Below are 19635 nucleotides of genomic sequence, written 5' to 3' on the forward strand. Positions count from 1 at the left end.
AAAATAATGAATTTCGGCTCCGTAAGGCTAAAAAATCGATTGAGCCCATTTTTCATAAACAATACAAAAACGCATTTGGAATGCAAATATGCATCAAATTTAGCGGTTTCATCATAAAACTCGATAAAATCATATTGATGACCGCCCTCATATGGGGCTGGAACCACTGTGCGATGTATACTGCGGTATGTCTCCATGTTAGCTCAGCTTATGCCATAAAAGTTCAGCCTATTGGATGCAGTGGCTTAACTTCCCCAACAGGGGAAGAAAAAAAAGTTCAGCTTGCCTGTGACATTCAGCCTTTGAACGATCCATCTCTCTTGCAATATGTACGCAGAAATAAACTCCGACGCAAATTTGAGTGACTTGCTTAATGCTAATGAAAGGACACAGCCGATTTCACCCAATGTGCAGGTTGAAGCTTGTATCATAACAAAGTTTTGTGGAACAAACCAATCAAGTGTGAAATTAGTTTCAACAAGCAGCTATAGTACCTTTATAGGGCATGACAATCAGGTTAGAACTTTCAAAACACAAAATGTGCTCGTTACTCCATGTTGCCGTACCTATTTTCACGCTATTCTTACTCGAAGTAGGCGCCAAATCAAGAACTTATGAATTTCAAAACGGAAAGGTAACATACGAAGAAGCTTGGTCAAACTGCAAGGACAAGGGCATGCAGCTGGCCACGGCACAGTCCCTAGACGACTACAACGAACTAGGCAGGCTACTTAACCAGCCCCAGTACAAAGATCAGGACTTTTGGGCTACCGATCAGGACATCGATCGGAACATTGCGTGGACCTTCACGTTCAACGAAGCGGAGATGACGCTGATTAGCCAGGAAGGGGATTGGGCCAAAACGAGATGCATGCTGGTGAGAAGCTTCTTCCACGCCGGAACTGCCGGAACGGATTGGAACGATGATTTGTGCGGACAGAGCCATGGGTACATTTGTGATAGACTTTAGAGCTGTTTGGAAAATAAAGGCTGTTTGTGGGTGCAAAAATAGACTTCGTTTTAAAAAATATTGCCTGGTAACTGAAACTTGAAGTTGGCTGAGAAGGCCCAATCGTTGTACTGAATTGTTTATCACAAAGCAAGCATTATATCACGAAAAATAATTAACTATGGCGACTGCGATCCTAAATTGCGAACATGAAATTTATCGGTTGCTATGTTCAACATAACATAGCCTCCTATATATAATCATTGCTGCATAAAAAGGGTCACGTGCTTAATTCGAGCGCCATTTTTAAACCACAACAAAATTAATGCTCACAATTAGTTTATCTTGTTTTTCGCTCGTTTTCTTCCAGAGCTGTATGCTGCCGAACGCCCACCCACCATTCTTGAAGATATTCGCAACGTCGTCGGTTTTCCAGCACTTCTCTCAGCATACCTACTACCTTCATAAACGCCCGCGTCTGCGGGAAAATAGAAAATGTTAAAACGAATTTTAATTGACTTTCACACCCTACCAGCGTCGCGTCGCGACGCACCCCGCCTACCAAGTCGAGCGAGAAGCGCAGTCAAATTCGGGTTTCGCGGAAGAATTCACTTGACGGCATCCGATTACAGTTTGCTCGACGGCTAATTAATTTCCGCAGCCTACTTACCCCGAGCGGATTTTGGAAGACTGAAATCCACCGAAATTTTCAATTTTTGTTCGTCTTCTAGTTATTTGGTTTGGGTTTTCAAATTTGCTACTTCTTATGTTCATTTTGCTATAAAAATAATTTAAATATCTTTCCAATCAACAACGTGTGATACGGCGCGAATAAATAACAGCAAAATATACACTTTCTCTAATCATCCTCTTTCTCAAGATTTGAAAAATTGTTTTCCCTAAAAAATCCGTTTTACATGATCGGGTGACGGGTTTTTTTTTTCTTACCAACCATGACAGAGAACAATTGCGATGGGAGTTGCAGATGGGCACTTTAAGCACCGGTCGGGTTCTGGGCCGCTTGGCGCCGCAGGTCCGACTTGATGATGGCCGTAACGGCCGAACCGATGAATAGCATCACAGCCATCGTTACGTTCGCGATGATGTCGCCGGTGCTGTTGAGAATCTCCGAGTAGATCATGGTGAAGGCGATGCCGAACACCTGGGCCGCCGCGTTCAGCAGCCCGGTGGAGGTTCCCTCCGGTTCCGGGTAGGTCAGCTCGGCGGCAAACTCGAAGCCCACCGGAAGGTATCCGGTCATGAAGAATCTGCGGGTTATGGGGTAATACATAGGAAACGAATTTATATTATTTGCAATTAGATGAAACAAGTAGGCCAGAATTGGGCTAGATGACGGCATTTGGAGAAATATATTATTTTGGTTAAATATGAAGATGATGGTTTAGAGGTAAAGTGTTCATGACATCGTTGTGGAGTAGATCGCAGTAGGCTGTTCGCGCGGGTGGTTGCCTTTTTAAGTAGCTGTCACGTTTCACATTGATTCTGCATTATATTCAGTTTTAACGGTCAATACGAAGAGTAATTGAAGGCGGTACGCTTTTAAGGTTATTAGTTCCTGTGAATATAAAGTGTTCATTTATTGACTTCTTTTCTCAATCAGCTTAGGTATCTGTGTAGTAGATAGTGGTGTCATCTAGGTTGCTCCAAGTTACTCACAGAGTAATCAGGTCCAAAGAGTTCTCATTTGAGATGCAAAAAACGTGAACTCCCAGTATTAGCGCCTTTTTTACGCTTTTATACATGTTGAAAATAACTCCTCAGTAAAGTTTTACTTCCAAAAAAGCTACCGATCGATAGAATTTGTGATGAAAACAGAACAATACATAGGCAGTCGGGTGCCTGAAACTTTTGCCAGTCTTGGTAAGGTGGTATGAACTACCAACCAACCAAGCCGATCTGTTTAAAAGCACAGGTCGCACGGCAGAAGTTTCACGCATTCGATGTATTTGTTCAATACATGGCCTACTTGCCTAATTTCACCTTCTATAAAATTTTCACACTTGTTCGCTACCTAGCGAATTCTATCATATCTATCATTTCATTATCCACTTTGATCTCTACTCCCATATACTATGAGTAGAAAAGAGACCGATATAGCCACAAAATTATCAAGTTACTGAGGAGTTATTTTCTACATGTATAAAAGCGCAAAAAAGGCGTTAATACTGGGAGTTTACATTTTTTAACATCTCAATTGAGAACTTTTTAGACCTGATTACTCAGTGAGTAACTTGGAGCAAGACTCATAACTATGAATCTTATTTTTCTGCTTTACTGCATATAAGAAATCGCTTATCTGGTTTTTATTCATATTTTTGCGCCCTAATATGTAAGCAAAATTTGCTTCCTAAATGCTTTTGCTCTCCTATACTTGAATAAAAAATCTCTTATTAACCATTTTCCTATCTTGCACCGACTTTTCGAACCCTCTATTCAAAATATTCTTTTCGAATGAGTGTAATCAGTTTTGTACCTTTTAATTTCGCCCTATTTTGCTTAACCTTTTACAGATACGCGTATTTCGACTACCAGATAATCTTCCTCAGTGACATTGGATAACTTAACTCAATATTGCAATTTTTTGTGTCTTCTTATGTATTGGAAATTTTGGAATATTGTCCCAGAATTTTCTCAGAAATTTATTCAAGAATTACCCCACAAAATACCCTCAAAAATTCTTCTACAGGCTCTTTAAAAACATCTAACAAAGATTCATTCGAAAATTTACTCCAGGGATTTGTTCAGTTTCTTACAGAGATTAATTCAGATATTTCACTCCGAAATTTCTAAAGAGATAATTTTCGAAAGTCTTTTTTTTTTTTTATTCTTAATCACTTAAACTAATTTACAGCTCTTTTGTCCACTTGGGCACTACGTGAGCGATTCCAATTGGACGCTGCACTTACACTTTTGTACAGCGCCTACATGTATTCTATTCTAATTCAACTGTATCGAACTGGTGCCTTGTGCTGCTTCAACTTTTCTACCCTGTCCACGGTAGAATGATGAGCACGATGATGCTGGTGGTTGGCTGCTGTTCCTTTTCCAGTCCAATTGGGGGTCGTCCATTATGAGTTGCGGTTCGCCGATATCCAAATTCCGGGTCCGTTAGAGCTATATGCTCCGAAGAGGGTCAGGTGCCAGCTGCTCTCGGGGGGAAGAGCAACTGACGAAAAATGGCAAGTGCCGGGGCTGGGTTCGAACCCATGACCATCCGCTTATGAAGCGAACGTGTGGACCACTGCGCCACGGGCCCCGACTTTCGAAAGTCTTGCATGGTTAAAAAATCCTCCATGATCCTCCTCAGATATCCTTTGGATATTCTTTTAGAAATTCTTTGAGAGATCCATCCAGGTATTTTATCGAAGGATTCATTTAGAAAACCTTACATGGATATCCATAGGAATTCCTCCATGAACTACTGTAAAATAATCATTCAATTCTTTTGAAAGCTCTTTTAGGACATCTTTCATGACTTGTATCAAGATTTCTTCTAGAATTTTTGTCAGAATTTCCTCTCGAGGATCATCCAAAAATTTCCCCAAAAATTTGTCTAGAAAAGCTGTAATGGGTTTCCTCAGAAATTGCTTCAGAAATCCGTACGAGAATCATTTCAGGAAATCATCTACGGATTCCTTCCGAAATGCTTTCCCCTGGCAAACAAAAGTTCAGAATTTCTCTAAAAATTTATCCAAGGATTTCTTTAGATACCAGGGATTCCTTCAAAAATTTCTCCGGAGTTTCCTTCAGGAATCTTTTACTCCAAAACTTCCATTTTGGGTAATGAGTCGGGACTGCCTAAATAGAATGTTTACCTAAAAGAATTCAGTTTATTACCTAAATGGAGTACAAGGTTGCAAAGAAGTTTAACTATAGGGAGAGTGACTCGAATAGGAGATTTAAAGAGGGTCATGCGGAGTTTCAGAGAACTTTCAAGGGAGTTTCAGGAGGAGAGGGGCTTCAGGGGCGTTTTTGGGGGTTTTGGAGGGTCTCAGGTGAGAATTGTGATGCAAATGACTAGCTTGGCACGGAACACAAAAAACCCTGCAAAATTCCGCCAGACTGAAAAAAATATTGAATGTCGGGTCAAAGTCGGGTACATTTTTATCGTATGTTGAGCCACTGTTGGACCAACATCGAACAACTGTCAGGTCTATGTTGGATTTGGTGACCAAAATAAAAACAGGTGAATGATAGGTTAATGTCGGGTATGACGTCATCAATCTTAAGTACTCCAACTGTTCTGAACACAACCAATTTCTATTTAGGTAACGTTACCTAAATGGAGGGATCTAAATAGGTTTTACCTAAATGGATCCTACCTAAATGTAGGCTTGAGTGTATAAAATTCCTCCCCAAATTTATTTAAGAATCTCTTCAAGAAGCCTTCTATCATGTTTTCCCGATATTGCAACACGGATTTCTTCCGAATTCGGTCTCAAAATCTACCAGGTTTTTTCAGAAAATCTTCCAGCAGTTTCTCCGGAAATTCTTCTACGGATTCTTAAAGAAATTTTACTAGTTTTTCCTTCAAGATTTTTTCCATGGCTCAATTTGTAACTCCACCAGGAATAACTTTTAATATTCTATCTAGGGACTCATTTAAACACCTTGGAAGAATCTAAACAAGCTTGAGCAGGCTTGTCCGCACTGAGCGCATGAAAATTCTGCTCTTTGGATTTACACCATCAAGCACATCATAAATTAGAAATCTTTTCGTCTTATCAGATAGAAAGATGTTGAAATATTGTAAATGTCATTTCGAGCTGTCAAAAAACCACACCGCAGCGCCGTACGGGCCGTTCAAAGTGAAATTCACTAGAGTGTTTTCACCCGGGTGAAAATCTCTTTGCGCGCTCTGTGTGGCTCTGCGGTGCGGTTTTTTGACAGTTCGAAATGACATTTACAATATTTCAACATCCTTCTATCTGATAAGACGAAAAGATTTCTAATTTATGATGTGCTTGATGGTGTAAATCCAAAGAGCAGAATTTTCATGCGCTCAGTGCGGACAAGCCTGCTTGAGAGAGCATAAAACCGCCGCAGACAACAGGAAAGTTCATAAATCGAGTGTAGCAGTGCATGAATTTAACCTCACCATAGATTGGAATCGAGCGAAGCTGAAAAAAAAATCATAAATATTCATGATAATTATTGTGTCCGTGTCGCGCCGCGTCTTGTGAGTGTTCTTACGTTAGCACGAAACCTAAAGAATGAGTGTCAGGCAAGAATTTTTCCAGAAGTTCATACAGATTTTCCTTCAAGATTCACCCAGAAATATTTCCGGAATTTCCTCTAAGTATAACTCCAAGAATTTAAACAGAAATAATTCCCAGAATTTTTGATAAAAAAAACTTCTTCACAAATATATTCACAGATTCTTCAAGGAACCCGAGCAGAAGGGCATACCTTACAAATACCATGCGAAGAGTATCATGTGCTCTAATACCTAAAATTGTCATTGTTGCGGTATTCTACGAAATGTTATGATAATATCACAATAACAGTTGGAGGTATTTGAGCAGAGTTTGGTATTGATGTAGTATTTGTTGGTTTAGCAGTGAAAATAAATGAAGAACAAGATTTGCTATTACATCATGAAGTCATCGAACATATGAATCATTTAATAACAATAAATGCTATTGGTTTGTTATTCAATAACTTTGGGATAACAAATACAGCATTTGAACTTTTAGGTATGCATTCATTATTGAAATAATAAGACTTGTTATTTCCTAGGTGTTATTTATACAAAATTTTGGTATTCGTTTTTGTTATTTTGCCTCTTACTACCACCTAATGAAGGGCATATCAAGGTATGGTAGTATTTAAGATAAATACCTTGATATGTTATTCACTTGTTATTTTCTTCTGCTCGGGAATACTTACAGAAAATCATCCGAGAATTTCATTGAAGCATTCCTCCAGGCACTCCTGAGGACTTCTCTAAACATTTTCTAGAAAATTCTCCTTAAATTCCTCGTGATTTTTAAAACATCTTCTAGACAATTTTTCAAGAGTTCTTCCTGGGATTTCTACAGGGATTCCACTGGAGATTTCTTCAGAAAGTGGTTCAGAGATTCCTGCAAAGACAGCTCCAAATACTTTCTTAGAACTTCATAGATTCCTTCAGGAGCATTAGCAAGAGATTTCTTCAAAAAATCTGTCATAAAGTTTTTCAGAAATTTCTCTAAAAATATTCTTCCAAGGATTCAGGGACTCCTGCAAACATTGATGCAAGATTTTTTTTTTAGAAATTACTCGGCGGTTCCGCCAGAAATATCTCCTGAGTTTCCCTTGATAATTGCTGCAGGTATTGTTTCACATGTTTATTCCAGAAATCACACAAAAATACTGGACAAAATCTTGAAATAATCCCTTAAGCAGTGTCCAAAGAAATCCCATGAAGGAATCCCTTATAAGTTCCTGGTAATACCTTTGAAGATTCCTAGAAGAAATTCTTGAAAATTTTTGGAGTGATTCCTGAACAAATGTATCTGAACAAAAACCACTGAATGTGTCAGTGGAGCAGTTTTCTGAATTGAAGCTTGGGAAAATACCTGAAGGAACTCCTTAAAATACCACCCTAATTCCTAGAAAAAAAAAACATCATTGTAAGCTATCAGAAGGATTATGGAAGTTATTCCAAGATAAAAGTGTTGAAGGTTTTGAATAAATTTTTGAAGGAATGCCTGGAGGAATTCTTGGATATATTCAGAGTGCCACTGAGGGAATTTCTGAAAAAAAAAACAGATTCAGACATTACCTGTGAGTACTGGAGAACCCTCTGCATTGATAGCTAGAAAAATTTCTTGATAAATTCTTAGAAAATGCCAATGAAGTGATTCTGGAGTATTTTTTTGCAGAAATTGCTGAGAGGCATTCCTGAAGCATCACCGAAAAACTATCTGGAAGAATCCCTGAAGGAAGATCTGAATAAATCATGGGTAATCTCTGAAAGAACTTCTAGAAGAATCTATGGATAATTTTCTAGAGGAATATCTTAATAAATGCTTGAGAGAATGATGTAATATATGCGGAGAGAATGATGTAATATATGCGGTAATACATCTCTGCAAATATTTGTTGAGTCACTCCAAAAAGTAACGCGTTGCTACGGTTTGCTGACAACGAAGTTTTATTTGATAGTCACGCGCAAAGTTCCACTTTCAGTTGTTTTTGTTTTAGGCTCATGCACCAACAGGCATTTTTTTCGTTAAAATGAAGGTATTTTCATGGGCAGTTTGTAGGTAGAGTATTCGTTCACAGGCTCCGATTGTTTCTTGAAGTTTTTGTCAAATAAATGTGGTTTTACCCTATTTTAGTGCAATGTAGATATTTATTAGTGTGGGTCATCTGAAGCGTTTTCTCAGATCAAAGCTTTTTTGGTTCCGTTTCGGGTCCTGAGTATTTGTGCAAAATTTGAGCACGATCGGTTGCGTCTACACTTTGCGCATTGCAATTGAAATTTGTATGGGATTTTGTATGGAAAAACATACTTTTTTGCATTTTAGACATAAGTTGAAAAAGTTTGTCTGAAACTTTTTAACCGATACTGTAAAATGATAGCCTAGGATGTTCTGAAGAACTTTGTTGAAGACCGCAAAGCGATTCGATGCTTGTGAAAAAAGTTATAACCAACGAACCGCATGCATGTGTTTATGTTTTAACATGTAAAGGAATAACAATAGCAACAAAATCATGATGTTTCGCCAAGCAATGCCAACACTATAACTTTTTTCATAAGCATCAGATCACTTCACGGTCTTCGACAAAGTTTTTCAGGACACTCTAGGCTATGTTTTTACTTTACCGGTTACACGGTTTTAAAAAAAATCGAGCTTGTTATGTGAGAAATGCAAAAAAGTGTGTTTTCTCATGTAAAACGCCATACAAACTTCAAACGCGATGCGCAAAACGTAGGCATAACCGATCGTGCCCAAATTTTGCACACTTATTTGGGTCCTGAAATGGGATCAAAAAAGCTTTGATCTGATGGGATACCATTGAATTTTTCACTTTTCCATATAAACGGTGACCCACTCTAATATTTATACGTCTATAACAATGGATTCCGTTGAGATAAATTCAATCTGGTCTGGCATGGTCTGTCGGAATAGTATTCAGACAGACCATGCCAGACCAGATTGAGTTTATCTCAACGGAATTCAAAGTTATACACGTATCTTCATTGCACTAAAAATAGGGTAAAACCAGTTTTATTTGACCAAAACTTCACTTAATTTCACCTACCAACAAACTGCCTAGTTGTAACGAAAAAAGATTGTATTTATCTCAACGGAATCCAAAGTTATATACGTATAAATTTCTGCTATTTATTAAAAATAGGGTAAAATCACCTTTATTTGACAAAAACTTCAAGAAATAATCGCGGGCAGTGAACAAAACCCCTAACATAAAACTGCTCATATATATACAGATATATTAGACTGGGTCAACAAAGTCGATTTTTTGGAACAAAGCTTTTTCGATTCCTTTTAGCGTCCAAAACAACTGTGCAGAATTTGGGAGCGATTGGTTGCTTCCCCGTATTCCGAATTGCGATTGAAATTTGTTTGGAATTTAGTATGGGAAAACGTGATTTTTTGCATTTTTCTCATAAATTGAATTTTTTGGTCTAATACGATCTAACTAATGACGTTGAAGTATAGCCTAGGATATGCCGAAAAACTTTGCCGAAGACCGCAAAGCGATCCGATACTTGTGAAAAAAGTTATAACGTACAGATTTCCCGGTGGTGCTTAACATTTAACATGTAAAGGAATAACATCAATAATAAAATCTCAATTTTTGGCCTAAGTTACCAAGCGAATAACTTTTTTCACAAGCGTCGGATCACTTTGCGGTCTTCGGCAAAGTTTTTCGGCATATCCTAGGCTATATTTCAACGTCATTAGTTTGATCGTTTTAGACAAAAAATTTCAATTTATGAGAAAAATGCAAAAAAGCACGTTTTACCTTACTAATTTCCATACAAATTTCAATCGCAATGCGGAATATGGGGACGCGACCAACTACTCCCAAATTTTTCACAGTTGTTTTAGACGATAATATAGTTTGAAAAAGCTTTGTTCCGGGTTGATGCGATCAATTATAAACTTTCTTCATAGAACGTTGACCCACTCTAATATATATACTTTCATTCAAACGAAAAAAAAACCCAGATTAAACCACCTAGTGGTGATAGTGCCTTTCTCTTCGAATATTGTGTACTCATGATCATCCGTCGATGCAATCAATCTCACCTTAGAGTCAGTGATCAGCCCCAAATCTCTGTGTTGTGGTAACGGACGAGAAGGAGGAAATTCTCGCGAGGGACGAATAACCGAAAGGTTAAAGTCCCTCTAAAAATCAAATACACACACAGGAAATTCTCATAACAGCGATCTGGAACTGTACCACCTACGAATTTCTGAATCCTGAGAATACATTATTTAGAAAATCAAGAAATTTATCAAGGTCATCATCGAATTGGGGCACTTATTCCGATGTTATGTTCAACGCATAGGCAGAGCTGAAAGTATCAGTCATTCCAGTTGACTGCTTGACCACCTTCACTGAAGGCTGATCCATACCAAGATTACAATTACAAGTTAGTATTAAACTTTTTTCAGAGATCACTTTGACAAAGTTTTTTCTGCACACTTTGGGCTATATTTTATTATCATTGGTTATAGGTTTCATGTAAAATGTGTGGAACACTACCGGTGGTCTCTAACGTAGTCTGAGGCGATTTTCTTGAAAACCGTTCATCAGGTTATCGAAAAAAACCTTATGGGGTTCGGTTCCATTCTACATTTGACCACATCCGGAGGGACACTCGGAACCGATTCCGGAACACTACTAGTTTTCCCTAATATGATCTGAAATATTTTTTCTTGTTAACCGTTCATCAGGATGTCTAAAAAGCCATTAAATGTGTCGCGAAAATTGGTTTAGTTCTAGAGTAACATGTGATAAGGGCCTAAGTCGAAAATGTAAACAAACGAGATTTTCTGTTATTCCTATCAAGTGATACGTAATCTATCGGCACACTTCCTCACCCACGCAAAAACCCATTTAAACATGACTTTTTAGATGATTTTTGAAGCGCCTTAGTAAATTCATAGTTCCGTTTGGGCCTAAGTCGACGTAAAAGGGCCCAAGGTGGGCTAGATCTGAAATTTACTTAGGCCCTTTGGCATGTTACATGGATTTTCTAGAAAACTTATGCAAACTAACTTCTTTTTGCTCAAAATAAGCGCAATTCAAAATGGCTCGATTCATAGTTGGTCAAAGAGCCAATGTACTAACGCCTAAGTGATTTGCTTATTGTCAAAGGACCAAAGTACTGGGGCCCAAGTCGATGAAAATTTTCAACAGGGCCAATATCCATTGCTATTCGAAAACTCAATTTTTCTACTAATTTCTTATAAGTGATACTGATAGAGTGTTTGATTTCTAAATAGTGTTGTTGAATATACTTGGAAACCATCTCAATCAGGTTTCTCAATGTTTACATTTTGGAAGTAGGCCCTTATCACATGTTACGCTAGAGTTCTCTTTTTCATCCGGCCACTTTCGGCGAGACATCTGAAACTGATTCCGGAACACTACCAGTAGTTTCTAATGTGGGCTTAGTTTATTTGTTTGCTAACCGTACAATAAGGTTATCGAAAAAGCCACGATTTGATGTGTCGCATGTGTTTGTTTCACTTTTATTTTTTGCTATTTCCGGCGGGACACCCTGAATCGGTTCCGGTATGCTACCGATTCAGATATGATCTGAGACTATTTTCATGTTTACCGTTCATCAGCTTATACAAAAAGCTGCGATTTGATGTGTCGCATGCATGGGTTTGGTTCACTTTTATATATGACCACTTCCGGCGGGATACCCGGAACCGGTTCCGGAATACTACCGAATCAGATATGGTCTGAGACTATTTTCCTGTTAACCGTTCATCAGGTTATAGAAAAATCTGCGATTTGGTATGTTGCATGCATGGGTTTAGTTCACTTTTATATTTGGACACTTCCGGCGGGACACCCAGAACCGGTTCCGGAGCACTACCGGTTCATATATGGTCTGCGAATATTTTCCTGCTTACCGTTCATCAGATAATCGAAAATGTCGCGGTTTGATGGGTCGCATGCATGGGTTTGTTGCATTTTCATGTCTGGCTCCTTCCAGGGATACCGGTCCGGAACACCTAAATGGCCATAACTCCGGAACGGCTGGACCGATCCGAACCATTTTCAATAGGAAACAATGGGACCAGATTCCGCGTCGAATGAACCGTCGGTCATTAAAATCGGTTGAGGTTTACTGCCAAAAAGTGATGTGAGTTTATTTGTACACACACATACACACACACATACATACATACACACACACAGACATCACCTCAATTCGTCGAGCTGAGTCGATTGGTATATGTGGCTCGACCCTCCGGGCCTTCTATCAAAAAGTCATTTTTGGAGTGAACATATAGCCTTTCCAGTACACTTAGTGTACGAGAAAGGCAAAAAATGATGTTATCTTAACGGAATCCAAAGTTATAGACGTACGAATACAGTGGTTTTTCGGTTTTATCACGATCAAAAAAAATTTTACCGTGATATAAACGAAACCGTGAATTTAGTGAAACGAGAAAAAAATGTAAATTTTTTATTCAAAATCGTTCAGCTGCACAATATATGAGTCGTAGTTCACATTTTTTAACAGTTTTGGTGGACTGGGCAGTGATGTATTGGTTTTATATTGATTTCGGAATGTTTTAGAACAAGTGTGATAAAAACGAAACGAAAATCGTGATAAAATCGAATAGAAAACCGTGAATTTGGGCGAGTAGTGATTAAAACGACTAGTGATAAAACCGAAACGCCACTGTATCTGCTTTCTACTAAAAATAGGGTAACATCACCTTTATTTGACCAAAACTTCAAGAAATAATCACGGGCTGTGAACGCATATACTCTACCAACAAATTGCCCATGAAACTATCTTCATACTTATGAATAAATATTGAATTTATTTCAACGGAATCCAGAGTTATAGACGTATGAATATCTACATTGTAAAATCACGTCTACAATCATGAATATCTACATTGTAATAGACGTATGAATATCTACAGGGTAAAATCAGATTTATTTGATCAAAACTTCAAGAAATACTCGCGGGCTGTGAACAAAACCCCTACCATAAAACTGCCCCTACCCTTATTTTAACGTAAAAATATTGAATTCATCTCAACGGAATCCAAAGTTATAGACGTATGAATATCTACATTGCACTAAAAATAGGGTAAAATCTCCTTTATATGACCAAAACTGCAAGGAATAATCACGGGCAGTGAGCGAATACCCTACCATCAAATTGAGCATAAAAATAGCTTTATTTTAACGAAATAAGATCGACGATATTCCAGCGGCGTTTAGAGATATTCAATTTTACATTTTCTTAGAAAAAAAATCCATCTAGTCGATTTGACTAAGTAATATTACTTGGGCCTGGAGGTTATCTGAGAGAAAATTATAAAGATGTGCATAGCTAGGGTATAGCAAAAGAATACAATTTGAAGGAATCTTTAGAAGAATTGTTACTGAACTATGAATTCGGGCAAGTATGCCCCTCCTGCTATAATTACAGAAAAAGAGTAAAAAAAAATCATGGAGAGGTTCCCCCGGAAAAATCCTAATCAAGTACAATATTGTAGTTTTATCCTATAAGGGCGTACCAGTATGGAGGCGAAATTTGAAAACCTTGAGTAACCAGCTCTGATTATACCATGACAACACTGGTAGTAGACACTTTACCATTAAACCATCACCTCCATCGCCAAAATATTATTTTTCTCCTGATTTTATGATCCGGCCCAATGTGCATGTGATGAATGAGGAATCATTGATCAATGTAATACTCACCCTAACAGCGACGACGTAATGTAAACTACGGCAATGTGACCGACGGATAGGGTGAAAGTGTAGATCCACATGCCTATCATGGTAAATATGTATACTGCTAAAGTTGTCTCTCTGCGGAAGAAAAAAGAAACAGTAAATATACATGGAAAAGGACAACGTCCTCAGCGGTCCCAAATGCCTACACAAGGACCCCCTCTCGAGATGGGAATCAATGATAACACTGTTTCCCATTTCTCGATACTCTACGACTAGGCGAGAAAAATTAATAACAGCTACACAATGTGAGCCAACGCAAACAGGAGGGTCGCCATAAAAGATCGGCCGAAGCAAAATATTTGCTCTCGGCGGATGAATCGATTTCCTCTTCTATACCAACCGAATCACCCACCAAGAAGCGGTCCATCGCATCACCATCGACAGCGAAGTGGAAACAAAGCTGAAAGGAAAACCGGGCGGTAATCGCCCCCGGAACTTACTTGAATCGATGGGTCTTATCGAGCACGACACCGCAAGCGACGGATCCCAGCATGCCGGCGAATACGATACAGACTCCGATGCGGCCGGCGTCCACCTCGTGCCCCGGGTAGTGGGTGAGTACGATCTGAAACGAGCAGCAAGAGGTGGGGGAGGGATAATGTCAGTAATCGCGTATCATAGCGCACATAATCCTTTTCCCGGAAGGATCTGCGCGCTGCTCGAGTTGGTGGAAATAACTCTGAAAGGGTATATTATGACCGGGAAAGGTGAATGTGTTATAAATAAGCATCAATGGAAGTAAAAATTGTAACTGCTTGCATATTCAAATAGATCTGTGTGGTAGTGAATCTGCATTGTTATTCGACTAGCCTTCTAATGAACGCTGGTAGCACATGGTCTGCCAAATGCACATCAAGCAATCTAGTAGGCGCGTAAACGGTCATCGCGTCACTACTACGTGAACGTCAAAGTGTAAGTACAAGTTACTTCCTGGGGGGCACCCGCTTGTCCACAATAGTTCCAGGCTCCACAAGTTTTTTTTAGTTTTTTTGTATTAAAAAAAAACAAGATCTTTTTGTATGTTACACTAAGACCTCGTGTTCTTCTTTGAGCTGTCTTTTGCTTTCTTTGTTTTCTCCTCGTCTTTGTACTTTCATTAACTTTGCTGAATTTGAAATAAATTGCTCTTTTTAAATATTCTATTCTAATTTAAAAGGTCTCTGATTGATTTATCGTTTTAAGGTTCAAATTGATTCTTTCAAAAGCTTTCTGTTTTACGTTTCGGCCACTGTATCTACTCGGACATCAATAGATGCAATTGGGGATTAATCGAAACGGGAAATGGTAACTGGAAATGGGTTCTATAGAAACCAGCAAGTGACGACGATGACGACGGTCCCTTACGATTGCTGTTCACTTCCCGGAATTGGAACGTGAGTTGTGATTCAACTATTTTGGAAGTGCCATAAAAGAAACAAAGGACATGTGGGGCAATCGGAGAAGTTCGATCGTAAAGTACATTTAACTGTTTTAGTGTGTTTTGTTTCCATACAGCCCATATGTTTCACATGGAATTTCAACTGGACAGATGCTATTCTGTTGAGATTGAGAAGTTTTGTTTGACAATAAAAATGAGAGCTATTTTGATAACGATATCATATTTTATTCTGTAACCTGCAACTGCCTGATTGCAAACCTAACAATTGGTATCGGTTCCCTAACTAAGCATATATGCTCTCATTTTCATCCTACTGAACACAAAGGGAAAAAAGCTCGGCTTGTTTGATTTTTTTTTTCAAAAATTTTTCAAGAAATTTTTCGGGAGCTTCCCAGGTTTTGGGAATTTCGGAATTCCTTTGGTCATTCTATTGTAAATTCTTGGATTTTTTTTTTAAATTCGCAAGAGAATATCTATTTAAGATTAAAATTAATAACATACGGAATTCAGAAACCAACTATCAAAGGAAAACCAACGAAACTTAGGAACGATTTTACTAGAAGAAGGAAATACCGAAGTAGTTTTCAAAAAAGTCGGCCAAAAAACCCCACAAAATAATCCTATAGAAATGTGTAAGATTTGATAATTTCAAAGACGCCACCAGAAAAAAATCACTGGGAATTTGCCGAATTCTTGTAGGATTTAGATATATTCGAATAATTATCCAAGGATATTCTATAGGAATTGCCATAGGAAATCAGAAAGTAGTTTCAGAAGGAATTCCCAAAGAAATTGCCGTAGAAATTGAAGAAACAATTTCTAAAGAAATTCTCATATCCATTGCCGAAGCAATTTTTTACCAAAGAAATGGCGAAATCAATTTTCAAAGCAAGATTTGAAACAGTTCCCTAAAGAATTTCTAAAGAAATTTCCTAAAAGGAATGCTGAAAGAATCCAGAGAGAAATTGCTGTAGGAATCCCCAAAAGAATTATCGAAGGGAATTTCAGAGTTATTGGCGAAGCGATTCTCAAAGATTTTTTTGTTGATATTTCCGAAGGAATTGCTGCACGAATGTCTAAGGTAATTGAAAAAAAAAATCTCAAAGAAACTGGCGAAGTTGCTACAGAGAAGATATATGACGCTTAGATCAAACTGATAACTAAAGAGATAACGTGGAGATTATCTACATAATGTGTAAGATCTTGAAGGAATTCTTGAAGCAAGATTTTACTTGGAGTTCCTCAAGGAATTACGCTTGAAGTTTTTTTTTTTATTAGAGATTCCTTTACAAGCATTTTATTTCAGAAATTACTACTAGGAGAACCGAAAGTCCTCCAAGGATTTGTTTGAGAAGTCATCCTATAATTTCTTAAGTGAGGTCTTCGATTATTCCTATAAAAAAGGTCCAAAAATTTCACCGACAATTCATGCAAACATTTCGTTGTGGTGATCCCTGTGAATCTGGCAACACTACAGGCATAAGAAGAATAAACTTCAAATCGAAGAATGAGTCTGACGATTGAAGGTTTGACCCTTTCTCAGCTACGGAAATTTACGCTAGTAAGTTAATGTACAATTTCATTAATTAATTAATCTATTCATTTGATCCTCTCTCTCCTCTTCTTGGCGTAACGTCCTCACTGGGACAAAGCCTGCTTCTCAGCTTAGTGTTCTATGAGCACTTCCACAGTTATTAACTGAGAGCTTCCTCTGCTAATGTCCATTTTGCATGTGTATATCGTGTGGCAGGCACGAAGATATTTACTCTATGCCCAAGGAAGTCAAGGAAATTTCCTTTACGAAAAGATCCTGGACCGACCGGGAATCGAACCCGTCACCCTCAGCATGGTCATGCTGAATACCCGTGCGTTTACCGCCTCGGCTATATGGGCCCATTCATTTGATATTTGATAGATTAATAAATAAATACTTATTTCTGCATTGAAGCTGCCTAATTAAAAATCTGCTTTCAATAGGTATAATGCATCCAAAGAAAGGTGATCCCCCAAACATTGGTTTTTTGAAATTTTCCTCTGCGAGGAATTCCTGCACGGATTGCATCAAGTGTTTCTGCAAAAATCCATTCGAAAATTCCTCCACGTATTCTTCCCAGTATATTCCTGAAAGGTATCCTTCAGGAATTCACCATTTTTCATGATTTTTTCTAAGGATTCCTTAAAAGATTCATCAGGAATATATCCACTCATTATTTTAGGAATTTCTACATTGATTCGTCTAGGAATTCTTTCAAGGGCTCCTTAAGAAATTCTTCCCAGGATTCCTTGGAGTAATCCAACGAAATTTTTCCCAAGATTCGTTCAGAAATGCTGCACAGATAACGCCAGCAATTGCTCCATACAATTCCTACAATGAATGTATCAGGAATTCGTCCAAGGATTTTCTAGAAGATTCTTTTAGATAAGAGAACTGCTCCAAGTATATTTCTGTATCTATTACTTCAGGCGTAGCCAATTATTTTCATGAATCCTTTGAAATCTGAATCACGTGCAATTACGAATTTATTCAAGATATCTTTAAAAAAAAAATCCTTCTGGATTTCTTCAAACCAACCCTTAAAAATTTCTCAAAAGAGTAGTTCAATAATTTTCCAAGCATCCAAAAAAATCTTCAAGGACTCTAACGAGAATTCCATCAGGAATTTATTCCAGGCTACCTAATTGATTCTCAGAAAATTCTAACAGGAATCCCTTCAAGAATTCACTGAAGATTAAGACATTAATTACTCCTAGGATTCTTTTAGGACCCCCTTCAATGATTGTTTAACAGGGTGTGACTTATTTCACCTTTTCATATTCGTACGAAAAAATATATTTTGTGATAGTGAGTGGATATTTACGTACGCTCTGTTAAACATAGGAAAATTGATTGCCTATTTGATTTATAGAAAAATACCTTTGTGAATAATCTAACTTTTTTTGCCAAAAAGTTTCATCAATTTGACTTTATCGTATCCTATATTTACGTAAATCGCCTGATTATTTCCAAGTTTTAGAGCCCTCATATATGAGAAAAATGGTGATTATGGATATTTATCTTCCGCTCACTTACGGAATCGAAATTGCCCTTCCAAGTAAAAATTACATTTTTTTGAGAAAAATCCAAAAAGTGTCAATCCATCATAACTTTTTCAACGTTTAATAAGTTCCTTGTTTTGAAGAATTTTCAAGCATTAGTATGTTGTTGATAATCGCTTAAAATTTCATTCAATTCGGTTCACTGGTCTCCGAGATATGACAGTTCAAATATTAGTTGTCTAAAAAATAGTGTTTTACGAGAACGGCTCTAGCTTCGCGAAAGATTAACCAATCGAGCTCAAATTTGTACCAATGATGCACATATAGCTGACAAACAGTCAAAATTTGGCCACCATCTGTATTTTGTCATTTACATAAGAAAATTTTCCTTCCCTTCCCTTTTCTCCGAAGTTTCTTATTATAGATAATCATTGAGAAACCCGTCGTCCAAGAATTCCTTTCAGAAAGTTTTCCATAGATATCTATTGCATGTTCTTTAAGAACATCTTCCATTTATTACTTCAATAACTCCTCTCGAATTTTCCTCTTGTGAATCCACCAGAAATTTCTCCAAGAATTCCTCTAGAAAAGCCTCCATGAGTTTTCTCAGAAATTCATCTAAAGGTTCTTTCATAAATCCGTACAATAATTCTTCTTAGGAATCATTCACGGATTCATTCGGAAATGTTTTCACGATTCTTTCTGATAATCAAAAGATCAGGATTCTTCCAGAAATTTCTCCAGAGATTTCTTTAGAAAATCTTCTATGTGCTGCTTCAAAAATTCTTCCAAAAATTCCTTCAGAAATTCATCCAGGGATTCTATTGGAAATCCCCTAGGAATTCCTTTGGGAATTAAGAAATATTCCGTGAATTCCTTCCAAAATAGCCCCATGGATTCCTTCAGAAATAGCTCCAGGAATTTTGGTCCTACAAGACACCAAGGTTCCTTCCAGAAACTTTTTCAGCTGTTTCTTCAGAAAATCTTCAGAGATTCTTTAAGAATTTTCTTCAGGGTTTCCTTCAGAATTTCCTTCGGAAATTTTTTCAAAAAAAATTTCCAAGAATTCTTTTGGGTAGATGTCTATGGGTTCCTTATGAAACTCTTATAAGGTTTACTTTGGAAAATTTTCAAGCAAATTAGAGGGGGAATTAGGGATTAGAAAATCCTTTGAAAATGTTTTCAAGGGTTCATTCAGAATTTGCTTCAGGAATTCCTTCAAAAATTCTTAAAAATATGTGTTCTAAAAATTCTTCCAGTGCCAGTGATTTTTTTAAAAGAAAAA

The 19635-nt window shown here is 37.7% G+C and overlaps 1 protein-coding gene across 1 annotated transcript in view; it reads right to left on the reverse strand.

Moving 5' to 3' along the window:
- Positions 1-554: 554 nt before the first annotated feature.
- The window catches only part of LOC109406058 (heme transporter FLVCR2), a 236224-nt gene continuing 217143 nt past the window's right edge, over positions 555-19635 (reverse strand). Inside the window, exons 8-10 of the mRNA XM_029870156.2 lie at positions 14377-14501; positions 13901-14011; positions 555-2217 (exon numbers count right to left, since the gene is read on the reverse strand). Coding sequence (XP_029726016.1) covers positions 1944-2217; positions 13901-14011; positions 14377-14501 — 510 coding nt within the window. The 3' untranslated portion in view covers positions 555-1943. The remainder of the gene's footprint in view (positions 2218-13900; positions 14012-14376; positions 14502-19635) is intronic.

This window comes from Aedes albopictus, chromosome 2, assembly GCF_035046485.1.
Source record: "Aedes albopictus strain Foshan chromosome 2, AalbF5, whole genome shotgun sequence".
In the NCBI taxonomy this organism is placed as follows: domain Eukaryota; kingdom Metazoa; phylum Arthropoda; class Insecta; order Diptera; family Culicidae; genus Aedes; species Aedes albopictus.